Below are 23038 nucleotides of genomic sequence, written 5' to 3'. Positions count from 1 at the left end.
AATGGCCCTGGGGGGTGCCCAGAACATGCCCCAGGAGAGGGAAGGGCCCAGAACCAGGGCAGCAGCAGTCAAGCCTACAGCGGCCCAGCGGCCCTCCAGAGCAACCCAGAGGGATGAGACCAGGCACCAAAAGGTTCTGGAAAAAGGGATTGCTAGGGCAGAACACCAGGCCCAAGCCAACAAGCCTTCTTCTCCTTCCAGATCTAGGTCTCCTTTAAGGCCAGAATCTGCTCATTCAGCTTCTCCCCCCAGGGGATTCAGTCCCTCTTCCCCTTCTATCTCTCCCATTGGGCACGCAGGCAATCAGGCCTGGAAATTTCTCCTTCCCCTCCTGTCTCTCCTCATGGCCCAAGTGAGGTGGTTGAGGACCCATTGGAGGGTTCATGTAGGGGATTCTTTCCTCCCTGCACCCTAGCTCCACAGGGCCCTGATCCGGGACACTCTGAGGATGAGTTTGAGGATCTGGAATTACTCCCTGAGAGCATTAAGAGGCTTGTTTCCTCTGCCATTTCAAAGGGGGTTGCCTCTGAAGTTTCCTTGAGGGATCAGTAATCTTATAGGGAGCCTAGGCCCCAGGGGCCTCCTCAGGCCAAAAACTCTTCTGATCTTAGACTTCAGTCTGCGAGGCCCCCTTCTCCCTCAGTAGTTAGCAAGAGCTCAGTGTTAGGGGAAGATCCGCACCAGGACATGGGGTTCTCAGAGGATGAGGAGACTGTTCTCCCAGATCCTCCGGCCTTCACAAATCTTTTTGCTCCCCCATGTTTAAACCTTTATTGCACAAAGCAAGAAAGACCACTAAGGTCGGTACAGGGGATCCTGCCATTCCCCCTCCCAGAGACTCTAACTTGGTCATGTTCTCTAATACAGCGGCCAATAAGGTTCCTGCTCCTCCCCTTTTTCTAGAGGTGGTAAAGAATCAGTTGGCTCGCCCTTCTACCTTTTCCAATCCCAGGAGCAACGACCGCTGCTTCTACAATATGGAGAAGGCCTTTTCCCAGGCTCTCCAATTGCCTAACGTCGACCCTCCAGTAGCCTCCCTTTCTAATGCTTTTTCTGTAGTGACAGGGGATGTGGCTGATAAGTTAAAACCGGAGGACAAGCGGGTGGAACTTACACTACCTAAAAATTCCAATGCCTCCACGTAGGCAATAAGGTCCGCTGCAGCTGCCTCCTATTTCAACCGATCAGCCATCATGTGGCTTCGTCAGTTACAGGATCGCATTCCGATCCAGGATGAGAGACTTCATGAGGATATTACAAAAATCATTGCTGCCACCCAGTTCTCTGTGGATGCCACCTTAGATGCTATAAAGTACTCATCCCGAGCCTTAGCCACCTCGGTGACTTCTATGTGGCTGTTATGGTTGCGCAATTGGCAGATGGACAATAAGTCCAAGTGGGGCTTGGCGGCTGCACCCTACTCTGAACCCAATCTTTTTGGTGAATGTTTAGATCCCCTTCTCATAGAAAATAAGGACAAAAAGAAGGTCTTGCCAACCAACACCAATAAGATGAACAATCACCCGTCCTCGTATCGCAGGCAGTCCTTCAGGGCCCTTGAACCAGAGAATCAACAACATAGATATGCCCCTTATAGGTCAGATACGTTTTTCCAGAGGCCCTACTACCAGGACAGAGGCAGGTTTCAGGGCAGTCCAGGCGGCCCTTTCGAGTGGGGGGTAGCCGCCCCTTCTGCAAAGGGAAATGATCCATAGGAGGCCACCTGGAACTGTTTGCGGATCTGTGGGATCACGTGACTTCAGATGTCTGGGTTTGGTCCATGATCCGGAACGGACTCCACCTGGAGTTCCTCTCCATGCCCCCGACCTTCTTCAGAAACTTTCTGCCATCCCGGGATCCAGAACGCCATCGTCAGATATCCCTAGCCATTCAACATCTGCTGGACATCTGGGTGGTAGAACCGATCCCGGAGATGGAATACGGGCTGGGTCACTACTCCAACCTTTTTCTCATTCCGAAGAGCTTGGGGGGCTGGAGAGCAATATTGGACCTCAAGCACCTCAACCGTTATCTTGTGTACAGGCACTTCAAAATGTCCTCCCTCAGGTCCATTCTGCAGGGTATCAGGCAGGGGGACTTCCTAGCGTCAGTGGACCTGACAGAAGCCTATCTTCACATCCCAATCTTTCCCACTCATCGCAGTTTCCTCCGCTTCTCCCACAACAGGCTCCACTTAAAATACAGGGCCCTCCCCTTTGGGTTGTCCTGAGCCCTGCGCAGGTTCATGACGGTCCTGGCGGCATTGGCTGTGCTCGGTCCCGGTGAGACTACAATGTTACCTCGACGACGTACTCATGCAGGCCCCCTCTTACGCTCGGGCCATTCTCAATCTCCAGCTGACCATCCGAACCTTGCAGACCCTGGGGTTTTCTATCAAATTTCCCAAAAGCCACCTCTCGCCCACAACAAGGATCTTACATCTGGGGGCAGTGATAGATTCCATAGAGGGCACGGTTCGTCTATCCTCAGACCGGATGGTCAACCTCCAGGCCCTGGCAAGGCAGGTTCAACCAAGGTGGTCAGTTTCCATCCTGACCTTGTCTTGCCTCTTGGGCAAGATGGTGTCGTGCATAGGGATTGTTCCCTGGGCACGGCTTCATTCATGGACTCTGCAGTGGGCCCTCATATCGTGGATGTGCGGCTATCTCTGCAGTGGTGGCTGTCCCCACCCCTCCAACGCGGATTGGAGTTCTGGGAGCCAGATCGAGTAACCATCACTACAGACGTGAGCCTATTCGGTTGGGGAGCGCTTATGGATTCCGAGATGGCGCAGGGCAGTTGGACTTGGTCGGACCTTCGCCACAATATAAGCTGGCTTTCAGCCGCCAGGCTGGCTCTCTAACAGTTCAGAGACACGATAGAGGGCTGTCACGTTCTTCTGTTGACAGACAATGTGGCCACAAAGGCCCACATAAATCGCCAAGGGGGGACTCACTCCAGAGCCCTTTGGCTGAGGCACTGAAACTCGGCTCCTGGGTGGAGAGACATCTTGTGTCAGTGATGCTGGAGCACATCTTGGGCACGGCCAACCACCAGGCTGATTGGTTGAGCCGCGCAACTGTCGACCACAGGGAGTGGCAGATTCTACCAGACCTCTTTCAGAAGATTCCCCAGAGGTTCGGCGATCCATTGGTGGACTTGTTTTCGACCCCAACGAACACCCAGCTCCCAAGATTCTTCTCCCGTTTTCCAGCCCGGGCCGCAGAAGGGATGGACGCTCTCCGGAGCAGATGGCCTCCGGGCCTGTTGTATACCTTCCCCCCACTCCCTCTGATCCTGGGGACCTTGAGGAAGCTAGTGGTAGAGAGGGCAGACATCATTCTGATCTCCCCTTACTGGCCCAGACGGCCTTGGTTTGCAGACATCGTCCAGCTCTCCATCTCACCCCCATGGAGGATCCCCCGGGAGGGATCACTGTGTCAGTTAATCCACCCGGAGCCGCCTAGCGCTTTAGCGGAGCCTCCTGAGAAGTGCCAACTTGTCCTCCCGAGTTATAGCAACCATCGAGGCATCTAGGTGTCCCTCCACCACTCGGATATACAACTCCACGTAGGCTGCGTTTGTTAAGTGGTGCGGCTCATTCAGAATTTGTCCGACAGAGGCCTCAGTCGCTCAAATTCTGGAATTCCTACAAAAAGGCCTGGATGGGGGAATCTCCCATAACACCCTACGGCGTCAGGTAGCGGCCCTGGCCTCGATCCTGCCAGGGGAAGATCGCTTGTCTCTGTCTCACCACCCCTTTGTCAAGAGGTTTCTAAGGGGGGCGCTAATTTACGGCCACCACCACCCCGTTCATAGATTCCCAACTTGGGACCTGCCGCTTGTACTTAGGGTCCTGACGGGGGCTCCCTTTGAGCCCTTGCACACAGTTTGTTAAGTAATTAAGCTCCCCTAGGAGAGCGAGTATGCAGAGAAGCGTAATGAGAGTGATATGGAATAACACGCACAAACCAGCATACAGAGACACTGAATAGTATAAAAATATAGTAGTTTACTATGTAGAAATATAGAGGTATTCAGAGTCCAGTTAACAGTCCAAGTCATACACAGTTCAGTCAGTCAGCCACCAAATAGTCAGTCCAGCACACAAAAATATAGCTAACAGTCGCAAACCACAATACTTCACAAAACACCGACCAGCTTCCAACAAAACAGAGAGAGAGATCTAACAGCCATTCTGGCTCCCTCTTATAGCTGCTTGAGGTAACAAACCAATTACATTTCTATAACATTTTAAGTAACAGTAACATTTATCATAGCTTATATACATTGCCAAGCCAAGCCTAGGGTTACATCGCTAACACAGTTCACCTTAGGTTTCTATCTCTCAAGGTGGCGTTCCTTGTCACCGTGACTTTGGCCAAGCGCATCTCCAAGTTAGGGACTCTGTCATCTAAGGACAACCTTTGCTAGTTTCACCAGGATAGAGTGGTCCTGAGGTTGGATCCTACATTTCTCCCTAAGGTCAATTCGCCCTTCCATCGAGCGCAGGAGGTCATCCTCCCCAATTTTTGTCCGACTCTCTCCCATGAGAGAGAGCGACTTTGGCAAGGCTGGACGTGCGTTGCACTTTGCGCATTTATCTACGATGCACGCCTTCCTTCCGTAGATCTGAGGCCCTCTTCATTTCATTCCAACCGGGCTTCCTAGGAGCCAGAGTTTCCATCTCTATGGCCTAAGAGTCTTTGGGCCAGCCTCCTCCCTCAGGGATTACAGCCCATTCCATATGGAGTGCCGCTACTACAGCACGTGGGCCACGAGAGCTCCATTCGAAGACATTTGCCGGGCGGCCACTTGGGCCTCCCCAACTCCGTTTATTCGCCACTACTGGCTGGATGCCTTTGCATCGGCCGAAGTGTCCTTCGGCCGTAGGGTCCTATAGCAGGTAACGGCCGCCCCTCCCCCAGAGTCTTAGTTTCCCTCCCAGGGACTGAGCTTGGGTACGTCCCAGGAGTCGCCCCTCCCTCGAGTCTACCGGAAAAAGAACATTGGTCCTTACCTGAACGTTTCTTTTTGGTAGACGAGAGGGAGGGTTGACATCCCGCCCCTATTAAGACTTAGTTGGTAGTCAGTCGGGGTGAGGGCCTGGGGGGAGGTTGTTCCCTTGTCTGTTGTCTGTTTGTTTGACAGTATGCATCTGCTCATGCGGCTTCGAGGAACTGGGAACCACAGGGAAAGAAGGAGGTTAAAAAGAGATTTCCTTCAGTCTTCTGGACCAATCAGGCTGTGAGAATATCCCAGGAGTCACCCCTCCCTCTCGTCTACCTAAAAGAAACATTCAGGTAAGGACCAATGTTCTTTTCATTATCAACTTTTTGTTAAGGCTATTTTCCTAATATTTAAGTGAACATAATGCATCTTACCACCTTCAACTTTTTTCACCTCATAAATAAGGAACACTTTCCATTCTACTTTAATAGCTATTAGTTGATATAAATATCTCAAACACAAATGAAACCCAGTTAACCAAGAAAAAAATTCTGTTATTATTTATTCGACCACCTCTATTGCGCTGTTCCCCTATTAGGGTCCTAAGCCAACTGACATATTTAGGCCCTTATGAAAAGATAGAAGGGTTGGGGCCAACCTCAGATTGGGAGGGGGGCAAGATGTTCCAGAGAGTAGGAGCAACAGCAGAGAAGGTCCTCCTCCTGGACCCCACCAGCCAGAATGATCAGGCTGACGAGACCTACAGCATGCTTCCACTGCCAGCATGAATGGTACAGGCCACTCCCAGTGTGGTGAGATGCTCCCTGAAGTAACTTGGACCCAGTGACGTGCGGTGAGGTTTATGACTGGTGAGGCACTGACACAGTGCTGGGTTACAAATATTTTTAGACTTGTGGACTTCAACTCCCAGAATTCCACAGCCAGGCATGCTCAGTTCCAATTTAAAGCGACAGCATTTGTTTTTCTCCTTTGCTCCTTCTTTCTTTTTCTTCTCCTTCCCCTCCTTCCTCCCTCTCTCCCTTCCTCCCCCTCTCTCAAACACACACACACACACACACACACACACACACACACATGTTGGATTGGACTATATCTCCTACCCCTTCCCTCTCTCACTCACTCTCAAGCAAACCCCCACACACACAAAAGTTGGATTGGATATCTTTTCCAGTGGCTTGAAAGCAGCTCCTCTGCCATTCCCCCCCCCCCATTCCCCTGCTGCCTTTCCCAAACACCTCCACCATTACAAATGCAGCCTGCTGTCTGGGTGGGAAATTCCTGGAACACAATAAAGCCCACCCACCACCTCCTGCTGGCAGGCTGGGGTGAGAGGAGAGGCAGAGAAGCCAGAGGGAAGCCGAGCCGAGCCTTCCAAAAGAAAGAGGCTGGGGGGAAGTGTGTGTACTACACCATGGCTCTTTGCCTGGCTTCCTGCCTCCTCCTGTGGTCTCCTCAGTGCTCGCTTGTGCTCTCCCTCCCCAAGTGTAGTTTGATTGCAGGTGGAGCCACGTTGCCTTTTCAAACTTGTAATCAGTGAAGCTGGGCTAGATTTTTATATAGTTTTATCCAGCTGTGTGTGTGAGAGAGAGAAATGAATGGGGGTCTGGGGAGGAAGTCACTACACTTGGGGAGGGAGAGCACCAGTGAGGTTAAGCAGAGTCATCCACGGTGAGGCAGCAACTAGCTCAGCTTTTTCCTTTTACTTTTTTTTTCATGATGAGAGTGGTGAGGCTGTGCCTCACTTGCCTCACCTGACTGCACGTCACTGCTTGGACCCATGCCATGAAGGTCTTTAAAGGTGATCACCAACATCTTGAATTGCACCTGGAGGCAGAGAGGTAATGTAGCTCATGGAGCAGTGGTGTAATAGGGACCATTCCCCCCCCCCCAAAAAAAAACTACCCACACTGCTGCACTCTGCACCAGCTGTAGCTTCCAAATGCTCTTCAAGAGTAACCCCCCCCCCAATGTAGAGAGCATTACAGTAGTCCAGTAATGAGATGACTAAGGATTGAATGAGAACAAAAGTTGTGGCTGTTGCAGTGCTACTGGTGCTATTGCAGTTATATGGTTTTCATATTATCTTCATTTTCAACATTCTAATTTCTACACTTCCGCACATTCTTTCTGGCTTGCACTGTCCCTCACCCACGCAGCCTCTTAATTCTAGGCATTATCTGCAGGAGGAAGGCCTCTTCTGCATTTTTCCAACCAATACGGTTTTGAGCTTTCTTTTGCCAATTGGGCCCACAATACTTGCTGATGTCATCAATCCATCTTGCTTTAGGTCTTTTGTGGACACATTTTACCAAGTGGAATCCATTCTATAACTGCCTTAATCCACCTGCCATCAGTTCCTCTTGCTATGTGACCAGCCCATTTCTATTCTTTTACTCTCTTGATGATATCATATACTTTCTTTTGTTCTCTAATCCATGTGCATGGAAGTCCCTCCTACTCCACTGTTTTTTTACTTATACAAGGGCATTATGTTTGTCTGTTTAGTTAAAGAAATATCTCTGAAATGATAACACAAAGGAGCAGGTTTTGTCTAGGTTTTTTTTCTCTTTCTGTGATGGAGTGGGAGCAACTGTTTATATAGAAAGAGGGAAATCTACAGATTACCACCACTTTATATGCACGCCACTGGGCAAGCAACATATACAGTACACAGGTAAAATACACTTACGCCCCCAAAATAGCATCTATTTCTTCCACAACCATGCCAACCTACAAGTAGTAAAGGATATATAATATTCTCCTTAAATAAGCTAGTGTAAAGCTAGCAGAGGCCAACTGGTTAGCCATGCTTTAGACAGGATTTGAAAGTATTAATTTTTTTAGAATTTGTAATTTGTAACACTGTATTCGTATTTCCCAAATGATTCTGTGCTATTTGTAGATGATTATCCCCAATAATTTATGCAAACATGTGTACATTTCTCACAAGAGAAGGAGAATTTAGTTTGGTCCTATTTCTCTTTTTAATAAGAGAAAGGAACTTAGGAAGGACTTTCCCTAATTGATCAGATTGCAAAAAGAAATGGTGGGAGACTTTCAGATATGCAAGATTCTGTTATTATAACCTTACGATAAAGTAAAATTAACTCATCTGGTGATGTCTCCTGTCTGGTTTAGCTGGAAAGGGCTGACATCAGTTTTGCAAGTCTGAAGGTACAAACCTACCACTGTCTCTTTTTAAAGCCTGATCAGTTAGGGCAGCTCCTTCCTTAGTTTCTTACTCTGACCATTAAGCAACTGCTAATGATAAATGGCCACCTTGGAATTTTTTGCTCCTTTGAAACTTTATATTGTAATGATCTCATAATTTTTAATTTTAAAATAAATGAATTTTAATATTCAAATATTAATTTTATAAGCTGCTTTATACATAATTTATACTGTACACTGCTCCTCAAGAACAATTAATACTCTAGAAACATGAAATATATAAAAAAATATTCATGCTTCCGTTTGATCTGAAATGTTTTCTGAATTATTCCAAAACAGTGCATAATATCTAATTTTCTCAGAAAAATGGATTTTTAAAAATTTAATCTATTTTGTGGGTCCATGGCTCTTTAATGAGGTAATTGGTAGGATTTGTGATATGAAAAGTTGAAAATGTTGATGCCTTAGCAGTTATTACTCTACCCATTCAAAGCTTTAGCAATGGAAACGTTCTTTAAGAAACGTCTACCATAGCTGGAATAGAGATTTTGTGTCTCAAGCTCATGTCGATTAGGCATCTGAAAGAGAGGATTTCCCAAATGGTGAAGTTAATTTCAAATATGTATGTTGTTAGGTCTTGTCTTCTAGAAGCAATAGTTGTATTACAGAAATGTCTCCAGCTTTTTTATTGCTAAATAGTGTTCAGAATTAATTATTAAATATTTATTTGTGCTTAACTGTTGAAAAAAATTTCAAAGGCAAATGAGGTAAAAACAGAATACTGTTCTATTTGTTACATAATTCAAAGATCAATGGTATTTAAAGTAGTTGGAAAGTATACGAGCCGGATATATAGTGGCTTGTTTAAAAATACCTAGAGGGTTTAGCATATTCCCAAAGGCTTTTCTTATTTGCACACTAAAGATATTTTTTGTTTGTATCTGAAAATTAAGCCAAAGAATGTAGCTTCAGCAGCGAATGCTGAAAAGTGAGATCTGTTCTGTGTATCTCGCGAATAACATTACACGCAAAAATGATCCTGTTTCATTTTGAAATTTTTAGGGCAGTTCAGTCCCAGTCTGGGAACATAAAAGTATTCTGAATAGGAAAAGTTACTTTTCTTTGTGTGATATTAAGGAGCCTGACATCAAACTAGTACAAAGGTGTATGTTCCCAAAAAATTCTCAAGTACCACACCTTAATTATAATCTCTCAGATAAAAAGATACTTTAAAAGTCCTGCAAATAAAAGTGCATTGCAGCATTAATTGATTTAACAACATGATTAGGCTAAGTGACTGTATTCATCAAATATTTCTCTTTAAAGTTTCTTAGCGCTGCATATTTACATTAATAAACAAGAGCACTACTGGGACAGAGTTTTTAACTGTCAACTTATATATCAGTCCAAGCATTATATACAGTGGCGTATATTTCTTCTTTGCTTTTCCATTTCCCTTAACATCACATTTGCAATACAAAAGTTACAAAGTTCAAACTAAAAAATATATAAAACCAATAAAAAGAAAAGATGTAGTTCATTATAATGCTACAGATGCAAGCAGTAGAATAGAATTCTAAAACTAATTTAAAAAACTTACACAACTTTTATGATCAGTAGATTAAGAAGGTGTACATTGAATTATATACTAGTGGCATCCTAAGGATTAAAAGAGTAATTTCCTCCATAAAGCAAAAGTAGTTGAAAGAAATATTGCCTCTATATTTGGGGGTGGGAGGGGGAGTCTACAGTGTGTTGAGCAAATATTAAATAGATCATTTTCTAGCATAAAATAATTCTTATTCATGTTTTGCCAATATCAAGGACCTATTTCATCTCTGCTAGTGACTAACACCGTAGCCAGGAGGACTTTACTTGAGAAAGCCATTACAAGAGGGGTATCAAACTGTCAGCCAATGGGCCTGATGCGTCATGTGCAGGCCACACCCACCCCAGCTCCGCAAAAGCAAAAAGCATTGCAATACATCGTGATACGTCACTTGATGCGATCGAGTTTGATATCCGTGCACTATAGCTTTCCAGGAAGAAGAAAATTTATCAAAAAGGACTGTGGCAACTGCTAAAAAAGGAAATTGCTAAACAATTGAGCCAGAAAGAGTGAGCCTATTCTGGATTTGATAGGGATCATTTTATTTTATTATTTTTATTTTATTTATTAGATTTGTGTGCCATCCATATTGTCTTGTGGTGGTTTCTAAACAAATGTAGCAAGCAAATGTAGCAAACAAATGTAGCAAGCTAATTCAAACAGTTCTCTTAGAAATCTAAGTTTGTTAAATGTTTGTATCCACATACAATGTGAGGAGGATCAAACAACATCTTACAAATGGATTTAGCTTTAAGGATTTAGCTTTATGGCAACATATAGATTCTTGCCACCTTTGGTTTGAAAGAAGCTTAATATGGCATTTGTGCAGTTATTAATTTTATCAAAAATAGATTAAAGTTGTTCACACCAGATTTCTAAGTACTGGAATACTAAACCAAAATACTTGGAAGATGAAATCTGTCTAAGATGTTATCTCCATTGATATTTGTGGTATCTCAATACTTTGGGAAACAACAAAATTTGTAAGCTCTTTTTCTCTAGAGTAACATATAAGAGCTGGTAGATTTCTTCTGAAGCCAATCCAAATTGGAAGGAGAGTAGCTATGTCATCTACATAAAGAAACACAGGTAGCTGCCTATTATTCAGTTTGGGGGGATGGATTCTACCTTGCAGTAAGCATTCTCGATTGAGATATCTGCTACCACACCTAACTTGCATAATTATTTTTTGCAACATCATAATTAGGCAAAATAACCTGTGATCTAAAAAGGGATGAAACAAGTTCCATTAAAGTCTTTTCCTTCAGAATAGTGTCAAAGGCTGATTTAAATTTTTAAAAAGGCAAAGTAAAGGGAATAAGTATAAACATGCTAGAAACTGTAAAAGAGCACACTGATCTATTGTTCATCTGTCCTTTCTAAAGCCTGCTTTGACTAAAAATTTCTCCTAGGCAATTCAGAAATTTATACAACAGAAAGTGTACATATACTTTATGCAGAATATTTAAGAATTTAATTGGACCATAAGTTTTGGGATCCATATTATTGCCATCTTTTGAAATGATAAAATTCCAATCTTGAGCATTTGTACTGTGTTATTAATAAGCTTAAATAAAACTAATTGAGGAGATCATCTATTCACACTACTTTTTAACATTTCAGCATGTATCAGGTTATTGCAAATGGTTTCACTTTTTTTAATTGATTCTTTTAACAATTTCCAAATAGGAGACTAGTAGCCACTATTTGGAAATGTCATTTGCTAAAATATAAATGCCTCAGCAAAAAAAAAAAATCTTTAACCAGTTGAAAATAGTAGTGCTACTAGATACATTTTCAAGTAATAAAATAGTACGTGAGAATAACCTTGAAGAAAAAAGGAAGAGATGATACTAAGAAACGATTAGATAAGAGACAGGAGGTTCAAAGTACCTTAATGGTCATAAGAAGAAACTTATGGACCTGTGAAATTTTAATAAAACTAATCTAAAAAAAAGTTGAATTTGACCAAATATGAGTGAGAATGCTATTAAGGCCTACTTTATGACAGTAAGAGTGACCAAGGACCAAGCCTCAAGCTCTACATGGGGGGATTAAAGATATGTATCATCTACTTATCTAAAAATAAATTTAAAAGGTATTTGTAGAACTACTGCTTACCTTATATAATTTTAATTCATATATGCATCAACTAACAAGACAATATAGCCCCAGTTGTGTCCCAAGTATATGCAGGAAGAGAAGCCTGAAGATGTTCTTGCAGAATGATTACCCATATCTAGTGTTTGAAATTTTAATTCTGGGTAGAGTAGAAAACAGAAGGCAGACTTTCTTCTTTCTTTTCATCATGGGAGAAATAAGATATAACAAGTCCCAGACTGGAAATTGTCAGTTAGAACCGTTATAGGATGGCTTTGAATGAAGATATGTGCCAAATCCTGATAAACTTCCACTTCACAGATGGAACATAGCCAAATCTACACCAACATAATTTTCTGCCAACATGGAAGTCTACCAGGAAAGCAGTGTCATTCTACTGACATTTGTATCTCTATGTCCATTTACACTAAAACACATCAGCCTAGTTTTTTTCTGTAAACTAAATTTACTATGATTTTTTTAAACTGGATGGCTTAGACCAGCAGTCACCAACTGGTGACATGTGAGAAAATGTTGGTGGTCCACAGAAAAATTATTTGCATTTTTTTATATTGCACTAAATCAGTTTGCACTATGTCTATATTGCACTATGTCCTCAAACTACGGCCCTTGGGCTAGATATGCGTGATGAATCCCACAAAGTTTGTGGGGCTTTGGGCGAAGGCTGGAGGGAAGCACTGCTGGTGGCGAAGAGCCAGTATTCCAGTGGGACTGCATCATGGCCTAGAACTGGCTGACCCTCTCAGCCTGCTGAGCCTCCAGGCGCTGGCACCTGGCCTTGCACTCCCGCAGGTCTTCCTCTGCTTGGAAAGCCTATGCTCTAGTCCTCAGTGAGGTGCTTCTGCTAAGCTTCCTTCTCGGTCAGATCCAATTTGAACTGAGCTGTTTTGCCAACTCTTTCTCGTGGTAGCTGCTTAGCTCCAGCAACTGCTTAGCCCAGGAGCTAAGAAGGTGAGAAGTGGCCAGAAGAGGAGGGGCAAGTAGAGGCTGGCGAGGCACCACTTGATGTGACTGACATTGTCCACTCAGTCACGCCCACCTAGCTACACCCATCCAGCCAGTCATTAGACAGATTATATTAGTAGTCTGCGGGATTTAAAATTATGAATTCAGTGGTCCCTGAGGTCCGAAAGGTTGGGCACCCCTGGCTTAGATAACTTCAATAAGTTAAATGTTTAAATTAATTAGAAAATATAGCTGTCTACTTAACTATTTTCTATTTCCAGCTATCTAGAATATATTTTAGGAAATTATATCTTAATTTCAGGAATAGCATTGCTAAAGATTACTTTGACATATAGTGGAACATGAAACACATAATTTAAAAAATCCCCCTACTTACCTTTCCACAACCAAACTGATTGCTTGAGTAACATCTGGGTTTGCAACCTGGAGACGTTTCCATAAAGACCATACAAATTCTTTATCAGCCTTAATAAAACAAAACATGAAAAAGATTAAAGATGGCAACACCCCAGTTTTAGCTGGCATTCACAACTAATGATTGTCATATACTCCTGGATTGCCTCTGCCAGTGGTAAGGCTGTAATAATGATGATGATGATGATGATGATGATGATGATGATGATGATGTCCAAGAATTTTACAAAACACATCAAGAAATTGCAGCTTCCTGCAATAACACCAGCGGAACTGCAAAAAACTGCGCTACTAGGAACATCACATATTTTAAGAAGATACTTGGTTGATACCTAGGACGCTGGCAGCAAACCTTATTGACCATTAGCACCAGTCAATGATATTTGTGATGCGTTTTGGAATGTTCAGTTGACGGAGTTTCATGTTTAATGAATAAAAGAAATGATGATGATGATGATAATGATGATAATAATAATAATAATAATAATAATAATAATAATAATAATAATAATAATAATAATAATAATAATAATAATAATAATAATAATAGTATTTAGTCGATACCTAGGATGCTGGCAGCAATCCGTATCAACCATCAGTACCAGTCAATAATATCTGTGGCACATTTTTAAATGTTCAGTTAACTGAATTTCATGTTTAATGAATAAAGTAAATAATAACAACAACAATAATAATAGTTTTCTCATGAGATATTTGTCTATTCAAAATATGAAAAAGCTATTTGGATGTTTCAAGGTTGAATCTTGTTCTAATACTTCCTCACCTTCACATACATATGTTGGAAAATATCATCTGGAGATGTGTCTAAAGCTTCAGGGTAATTACTAAACAATTACTGAACAATATCCAAACTGTTTTAATAGAACAAAAAATGTTAGAATATTATATGAAATATTATTTTGATTATCAAAATATATGATTTATTGTCATTTAAATAAGAAGTTCTGAAGGATTTTAATTTTTTTCATACAGTTTATAAAATATTTCACACTATTAAGTCTTAATAACATAGTCTTGAAACTTGTTCTTAGGTTCTACTAATATTATCTGAAATAAAATTGCACTTCTAGTCTGAAATTGGCAGAGCAACCCAATTCTATAGCTGTCAAAGCCTAGGATGTATCTATCTTCAAAGTACCCAAGGACTACTCAGCCTACCAAGTGTATGTGAACAGAACAGAAAGGTCATCGGAAGTCTGTCTTTCGCAGTTAAAAATATATCTGTACAGATGTCATTTGGAAGTTGCCTCAAATTTTCTTATGAAAAATAAAATTACTCACTCTACCACTGCATCTCAAAAACAAAATCTGCTCACTGTGGGAATGTGTATGAAAAATGGAAAAAGACAGGTATAAAACATACAATTTAAAGTGTTTTGAGAACTATATTGAAAGTGAGATGCTCTACCCACTACTGCACAGCAAAGCATCTGCAATAGATTGCAGGTCACGTTTCATACTGAAAGAGACAATTCTGAAAGAGAGAAACAATGGAATTGTGTTTCAGTCAACAGTGAAAATAATTATACCTCATCACCATCATGTTGACATGTGGTAATAAAGTAAAACTAAGTATCTGTGTCTTGCTAATACTAAATATGGTTGTGCCATCATCATGGGAAGAGAATAGATTCTGTGTCATATTAAAACATGTGTTCTCTCAAAATAATCTAAATATTTTTTTCAGAATGTGTAGACACTAGTTTTGTAATAACAAGACCATTCAGACATCAGCAGTTGAGCCTTTCCCTGGAAAGTTTTGAGTAAATTCTCAACACAGACTATTTCTGATGGCTAACTCTATAAAACAATTCTGAAGATAACCATTACTTTTTCAATTTAAAAGATTTACAGTGTTTAAGTATTAGAATGATCAACTGACACAAACACATATTGGAATGTTTATAGGAACCACTAGTTCGAATGCGTTTCCCCTGGAAGCAGAGTAATTGTGCTACATATAATCATGCCAGATATAAAGATACTACAGATTGATTAGTGACTGTAAAGGTGAAAGGCCAGGGGAAAGGAAATGAGACAAAGTCATGTATTTCTTTTTTAAGGTGTGTCTTAAATTCACACAATCTTTTTATTCTTCATGCATGTCTCTACCTCTCCACATTGTTTTGGGACTATTAGTTAAATCTAGCTAAAAACTGAAATCCTAGATTACAAGGGGGTGGGGGTGGGATATTCTGATTCATAAAAGATTTGCTGCAAAAGATCTAGCAAATAGTATGTGCATAAAATGTGATTAAAATTATTTACCCACACTTCTGGGCCTGGTAAGGATAAATCTGATTTAAAAAATACATAACTACCAGTATTGCTAATCAGAGGGTTCAAACATGACCATGAAGAGAGGCCTTGAAGAACATCATACATGAGGACCCACTGTGTTTACATGTTCACACAGGTAGAGCTAATAGATTTCTAAAATTGAGTGCAGACCAAAAATACATTGTATTTAAATATGCATGTTACTAATTTTCCGCAGAGACACTAGAAAAACGTGAAGCATTATTTGATGCTTTTCTAGTTCTGTTTCTGGATGAGCTGTTGTATCAGGAAAAACAGAATACTGATACCACTTTCTAAACTCAGGACCAGAAGAGATTATTTAAGTTTCTCTCCTGCTTGGTCTGATAATAGTAATGCCACATGAGGCCATTCACATACAAAAAAACCTGCTACTACTTCTCCAGTTTTCTTAAGAGTTCAAAACATACTTCGACCTTAATCTTCTTTAAATCATAGCTGGCGAAAACCTTCTTAAGAACAGAGTAACAGCATAGAGGCCTTAGGCAAAAACTCACTGCCCAGTTCCAAGACAAATCCCATGCACACCCAAAATATACTAAAGCAGTATTGCCAAGTGATATCTAAAGAACTCTAAGAATATAAACCAAGGATTGAACCCTGTGAAATCCAGATATAATTCCAAGTCTTCAAGAAAGCAAATGAGTAAGGAATCTTTGAGATAGGTCCCAATGAACAAAATAATACAGTAGGAGAACTTACCTAGGCTTGGTCAAATAAGTAAAGTTTCCCACTCAGCTGCTGATTAGGTAGTATGCCATGTACTATAGACTGATTTAAAAGGATGGTATAGATCAGTGATGGCGAACCTATGGCACGCGTGCCACAGGTGGCACACGGATCCATTTGTCAGGGCACGCAAGGCACTACCCTGCCAGCCGGCCAGCTCCTTTATAGGAGCCTGGGGAGGGCAAAAAGAGCCTCTCCCCCCGGAGGCCCTCTGGAGGCTTCATGAGCTTCCCTGAAGCTTCCGGAGTGCAAAAAACCGGCCCTATGGGCAAATTGGACATTTGGGAACATACATTCGGTTTGCTCAGAGGGTTGTTTTGACTGCTCCGGAGGCTTCAGGGAAGCATCCTGAAGGTCCCTCAAGCCTTCGGAGCGCTCAAAACGACCCTCCGAGCAAACCAAAAGTCACTTCCCGTTTGCTTGGAGGTTCGTTTTGACTGCCCCGGAGGCTTCAGAGAAGCGTCCTGAAGGTCCCTCAAGCCTCTGGAGGGCTTCTGGCGGGGCGGGGGAGGCTTTTCAAATCCATGCTTACAAAGTAACAAATCGATAGAGTCCACAAAATTATCTGATAACCTTTCTGCTATTAATAAACTAAAAAAATTGTGTGCGTGTGTGTGAGAGAGAGAGAGAGTGAGAGAGAGAGAGAGAGAGTGTGTGTGTGTGTGTGTGTGTGTGAGAGAGAGAGAGAGAGAGAGAGAGAGAGAGAGAGAGAGAGAGAGAGAGAGAAGAGAGAGAGAGAGAGCACTTTCCTATAACAGGGCTGGTACCTTGGCAAGCCAAACAACTACTCTGCAATAGCACTGTGCTCTCCTGGCTACTGTTAACAATGAAGGAGGAGGAAGAGGAGGAGGAGGAAAGAAGTAACACTGGACTTCAGTTGTGCTTGTGGTAAAATGAACAACATGTTCCAAAACTGAACTGGGTTGTCTTTAGCATTAGAACAGATGCTACAAGTGGCACCAAACCACCAACCTATATAATATACTCTCAATCTTATTAGAAATGACTATGTGAAAGCCTTGACTCACCAAAACCATAAAGGTAGTCCTCAACTTACAACCGAAATTGGCTCATAATTAAGATTGCAATTTGTTGAGGTTAACGGTCAAGATATCACATGACAGGACCTCATTTTTTTTCTGGTATCACTTTGCTATAAATTCATATGAAATTAGGAATCCATTGGTTAGCTATTGCTCCATTGAATACTAACAGTAAATGTACCAGCAAAGTATTGGAGGGAAATGCAGCATGTTCTCATTCAAATATCCAGAAATGAATGAGAATGATTGCTTAGTGAAAATCTACTTAGGAAAAGGCCTGCTTGTTTCAAACATATGGTTTAAGCATACATTTATTCACGTGCACAGACAGTACAGGAATAAATGTTTAAAAGCACAAGACTGTTTATGATGAGAGATTGAAAAAAATAGTGAAGGATATATGAGTAACAGTAATAAGAAGTTCTGAGCGAGAGATGGACCATTGTTTTGTAGTGTTAAGAGTAGGTCTTGGGGAAAAATGAACCTAAAAGAAAAATAAGAGTGAACATAAAGAATGAAGGTGCACTGGCAGCAAAAAAGTAAAAAATATGAGTCCTATATGACAAAGGTCATAAAATACATTAATTTCCGCAAAGAATTAATGGAAAATGGCTGAAGAGAAAGACAATATAAAGTTGCTTGAATCATAGTGAAAAGAATTGTGTTACAAAGTGCCACAAAAATCTGGGGAGTTAGATGGGAAATATGAAAAAAGAATAATTGGTAGAATGATGAAGTGAAAGAGGCTGTAGATGGGGGAAATGCATCTATGATGATGATTGCTGAAAAAAGTGAGGAAATATATTGTACATTCAGTATGGGAAAGAAAAAAGACTGCAACTAATGTAATGCTAGAAATAAAAATGTTTTCAAAATTGGATGAAAAAGGCTAAACACAAGAGCCTCCCACTGAAAGAATGCACTTAAGAATAAACTATTTGGGTTATTTCAGATGAAACTGAAGAAACGCTGAAAGGATTATTTTAGGGATGTGTAAAGTAATTACAATGATATGCAAAAAAATTAAATGATTATTCAGATGTATCAGTGAGACTAATATCTTATTGTATAGTTAGTAAGAGATTAGAGAAATGTGGGCCGAGAACATGCAGAGAGTTTCCATGAAAAATAACTTCGATTTGCAGTATTTTGGAAATGCATTGAGGAGCATAAATTTGAAATTAATTAATTATATTAAAAGTTGTGTTGATAACAAAAATAAAATTAACAATTAAGACAAAAATGGCATTTTTTAAAAAAGCAAATAGATAAATTGATGTACCGTTAAAAATATTATGCAATGCTCCTTGGATTAAACTCAGTAGAACTTACCTAGACATTGAATTTAGCACAACTAGAAAAGGATCTTCATTCTGCAGCACAACACTGCTACTTAAAAGCATCTGATTGTCCATGAGGGAAATGTCTTTTTGTAATTTAATTACAACATTTCTTTTTCACACCTTTCTTAGTTTATGAAACAGTATACCACAACTTGATCAAAGAGCTCCCTTAATTTCTGTTAGTGTGCTTCGCTTTTCTCAGGTTTAGTGCTAGAAGTTAAATTGGCCACTGACATAATCACATTTCTATTTACAATTTATCTCCTAAACAGATAAGGAAATGTTATGGCACATACATGTTACTATTCTGAGTCAAATTCAAGATGAATGACCAGTGACGATCTGCCCAATTGTTTCTATCCTTCCTATTTGATCAGGAAGGAGTCTGTTCTGGGTAGTGTCAGCTAGGTATTGGCTGTTTGTGTAGCTTTTCCTGTTTGCTGTATGTTTTAATTTTTGTATGTGTATTTGTTTTTATTTTATTTACTTTTCATACTGTTAGCCTTATTCTTTTTCTTGCTTTGTAGCATATTGCTTATACTAAAAGACAATAGCTTGATGTATATGCATTTGTATCCTCAGTCCATTCCAATTCCCATTAACGAAACAATTTACGCTGAGTTTCTGCATAGAAAATAAAATGTATTTTATATATATTTAAAAGTAAATTCACATTGTTCCAAATCTCTTGGATTCAGATCCTGAAGGGTAATCATTAATATATTCTTACTAGAATAAATTATAGATGAACAAATTGAATACTTTAGAAATAAAGCTATGCAACATAGCAACAAGATTCTATAATTTGGTCTCAGACTATTTTTGTTTCCCGCTTCCCCCTCCACAATGTTGGCAAATGTCTAAGAAAAAAGGTTGATATAATTTAGTTAATGCAAATATTGCATTAAAAAACTAAGCCATGATTTGAGTCTTTTTATCTTTTGACATATTTTCTTTTTAGAAAAATACATCTTACAGAAATCGATGGAGTTGGCTGAAATGGCAAAATGATCATTGGCTTACCTGAAGGGTCCTTCTCTGTACGCTGTGGGAGAGTCCAAGTATGGGTTAAATTAGTCTAGTTGCTAAAAGACTGAGGTAATCTTTTTCTTTAACCAAGCCTCCTAGTCCTCCTTAATGCCAGATTTTTGACAAGTTCTGGAACCGAAAAAGGATGATGATGTGATGAAAAAAAACCAGGAGTCGATCTGATGGCCCCGAACCCGAAGACCCTGCAGCACACAGAGAAGGACCCTTCAGGTAAGCCAATGGTCATTCTCCTGTGCGCTGCTTGGACAGTCCGAGCATGGGACATACCAAGTTAATTATCACTAGGGCGGGAAGAAGGTCTGTCCAGGGAGTCGATCGTGGAAACAACCCCTGCAGGACTTGTCTGCCGAATGATGCCTCGGCTGAGGCAAACATGTCCAATTTATAGTTTCTGACAAAGGGCGATGGGGACGACCACGTTGCCGCTCTCCAGATTTCGTCTATTGTAACTTGGGTTGCCCAGGCAGCAGTGGTGGCTGCGTTCCTCATAGAGTGAGTGGTGATATGGCGAGGAACTGCTTTACACTAATGTTCATAAGCTGCCGTGATGCATGCCCTCAACCACCTGCCGATAGTTGAGGATGTTACCTTCCATCCCATAGACCCTGGCTGGAATGACATGAACAGGGTCTCGGACCTGCGAAATTCTGCTGTTTGTTTAATGTATCTACGCAGCGCCCATCTGACATCCAGAGTATGCCAGACCCATTCTCTCGGGTGTCTGGGGCGCGGACAAAAGTTTGGTAAAATTACCTCCTGTGCCCTGTGAAACCATGTGTTAATTTTTGGGATGAAGGCCAGGTTCAGACGAAGCACAACTCTGTCCGGGTGTATAGTACATAGGTCCTCTTGAACCGACAGGGCCGCTAGCTCCGATATTCTCCTCACAAATGTTATAGCAATGAGAAAAATCGACTTAAGCGTGAGGTGTTGGAGGGAGGCAGCTCGAAGTGGTTCGAAGGGAGCTGAAGTTGGAGCCTGTAGAACCACCAACAACTGCCAGGTCGGGTACCGGTGGACCACCGGGGGGTGCAGGTTGGAGGCACCCTTGAGGAAACACAGGACCTTCGGTAGTCTGCTGAGACGCTGGGCCGAATCTCCTGACCAAACAGTGGATAGTGCGGCGACCTGGCGATGGAGGGTGTTGGGAGCTAGCCCCATATCGAGGCCCTCCTGCAAAAAGTATGCGGGGAATATGCGGGGAACTGGCGTAATGACTGGATCAATATGGCAGGTGTCACACCACCTGGCAAAGGTGGCCCAAGTGGAGTCATAAATTCTGGTCGTCGAGAGTCGCCTGAACGGTGCATATCACCTCATCCGAGGTCATCCCTCCTCAGGAGGTCCTCCTCAAATGCCAGACAGCCAACTGGAGCCACTGAGGGTCCAGGTGGACGATGGTCCCCTGGCTGAGGGAGACCTGACACTGAAAGATTCGCCACGGGCTGGACACCGAGAGGCTGACGATGTCGTCGTACCAAGACCTCCGGGGCCAGTGAGGCGCCAACAGAAGTACCTCCTCCCCCTCCGCAATGATTTTGCGGACCACTTGCAGTAGAAGATGAAGAGGTGGAAAAGCATACAAAAGTCCCTGAGGTCATTTGCAGCTAAGGGCATCCGTCCCCTCTGCCTGGGCGAGTGAAAGCGGGAGAAGAAGTGATGTAGCTGCATGTTCTCCTGGGTGGCAAACAGGTCGATCACAGGAGTGCCGAATCTATGGGATAACTGGCGAAACAGGACCGGGTGCAGGCGCCATTCTGCATTGTCTATGGTGGTCCTGCTCAACCAGTCCGCTTGGGTGTTGTCCACTCCCAAGATGTGATCAGCTTGGATGGATTTGACGCTCCGTCTACCTGCCCAGAGCCTCTGCTTCCACCATGAGCTTCCTGGATCTCGTGCCACCCTGGCAGCTTATGTGTGCCTTGGTGGCTACATTGTCCATCATCAATAGCACATGTTGGTGTAGAATGTCCTGCTGGAATTGACATAAGGCGAGTCTCGCTGCCCTCAGCTCTAGCCAGTTGATGTTTCAAGCTGCTTCGGCTGGAGACCACCTGCCTTGTGTCATGTGTTGACCCATGTGGGTGCCCCAGCTGAATAGGCTGGTGTCCGTTGTGATGAGTACTCGCGTTGGCTCTTTGAAGAGATGTCCTTTTAGCACGGCCAATGATCGCCACCACCTGAGGGACCTCTTCACCCTCAGTGAAGTTGGACCTTTGTTGTGGACTTGCTTCTCTTGGCTCTCTGATGAGGCAGGAGGAACCACTGCAACTCCCATGAGTGGAGCTGTGCCCACGGAACTACCAAGATGCACAAGATCATCTTCCCTAATAACTGCGAGAGGAGCAGCACAGGGACCTGAATCTTGGGAACTAGGGTGCCTAGGCTGTCAATCCTGTCCTGGGACAGAAACACCTTGCAGATTAAGGTGTCGATCACCACCCCTAGGTGGAAGAGTCTGGTGGTTGGTGTGAGGTGACTTTTCTCCAGGTTCACAGAGAACCCGTGGTTCTGAAGGAACCTCATGGTAACCTGGAGATCTTGCGAGGCTTGTTTCTTGGACGACTACTGGATCAAGATGTCGTCAAGGTAACTCTGGAGCCTTACGGGTCTGCCCCTGAGGTGAGCTTCAAAGATTGAAAGAATATTGGTGAAAGTCCTGGGGGCCGACAACAGGCCGAATGGTAGGGCCCTGTACTGATAATGTTGGCTCGTGTAGAAGAACCGCAGGAACCTTCGATGTTGTGGCCAAATTGGAATGTGCAGATATGCCTCCTTCAAGTCTAGGGACATGAGGAGGTCCCCCTGACTAGGATGGTTTGCAGGGATTGCATTTTGAACCTCCTGTATGCGAGATGGTAATTGAGGTTCTTCAGGGCCAGTATTGCCCTCCACCCTCCTGAGTTCTTGGGTACCAGGAAAAGAATGGAATAAAATCCGTTCTGTTCCTGATTGGATGGTACCTGCTCTATAGCATTGATCTCCAGGAGGTGATGGATCTCCTGACACATGAACTCTCTCTTGGTTGGACAAGAGAGGGTGGGGCAGCGGATGAAGTTCCTCGGGGGACGAGAGATGAACTCCAGGGAGAGTCATTCCCTCACGGTTTGTAAGACCTAGGAATTATTCGTGATCTGTTCCCTTTGGGAGATGAAAAGTTGGAGTTGTCCCCCGATGGGAGGTGCTCCCTGATGGTCACTTGGTTTTGCAGAAAGGCTGTGAGAGGCTCCGCCGCGATTGGGTCTACTGTAGTTGAATTGTTGCCTACCCCCGTACCGAAA

At 42.6% G+C, this 23038-nt stretch overlaps 1 protein-coding gene across 1 annotated transcript in view; it reads right to left on the bottom strand.

Moving 5' to 3' along the window:
- The window catches only part of CNTLN (centlein), a 216945-nt gene that overhangs the window by 178677 nt on the left and 15230 nt on the right, over nt 1-23038 (bottom strand). The window contains exon 2 of the mRNA XM_081940175.1: nt 13215-13303. Coding sequence (XP_081796301.1) covers nt 13215-13303 — 89 coding nt within the window. The remainder of the gene's footprint in view (nt 1-13214; nt 13304-23038) is intronic.

Source organism: Natrix helvetica, assembly GCF_964273705.1.
Source record: "Natrix helvetica genome assembly, chromosome: 2".
Taxonomy (NCBI): Eukaryota; Metazoa; Chordata; class Lepidosauria; order Squamata; family Natricidae; genus Natrix; species Natrix helvetica.
This window is presented reverse-complemented; position numbering and strand designations above follow the sequence as displayed.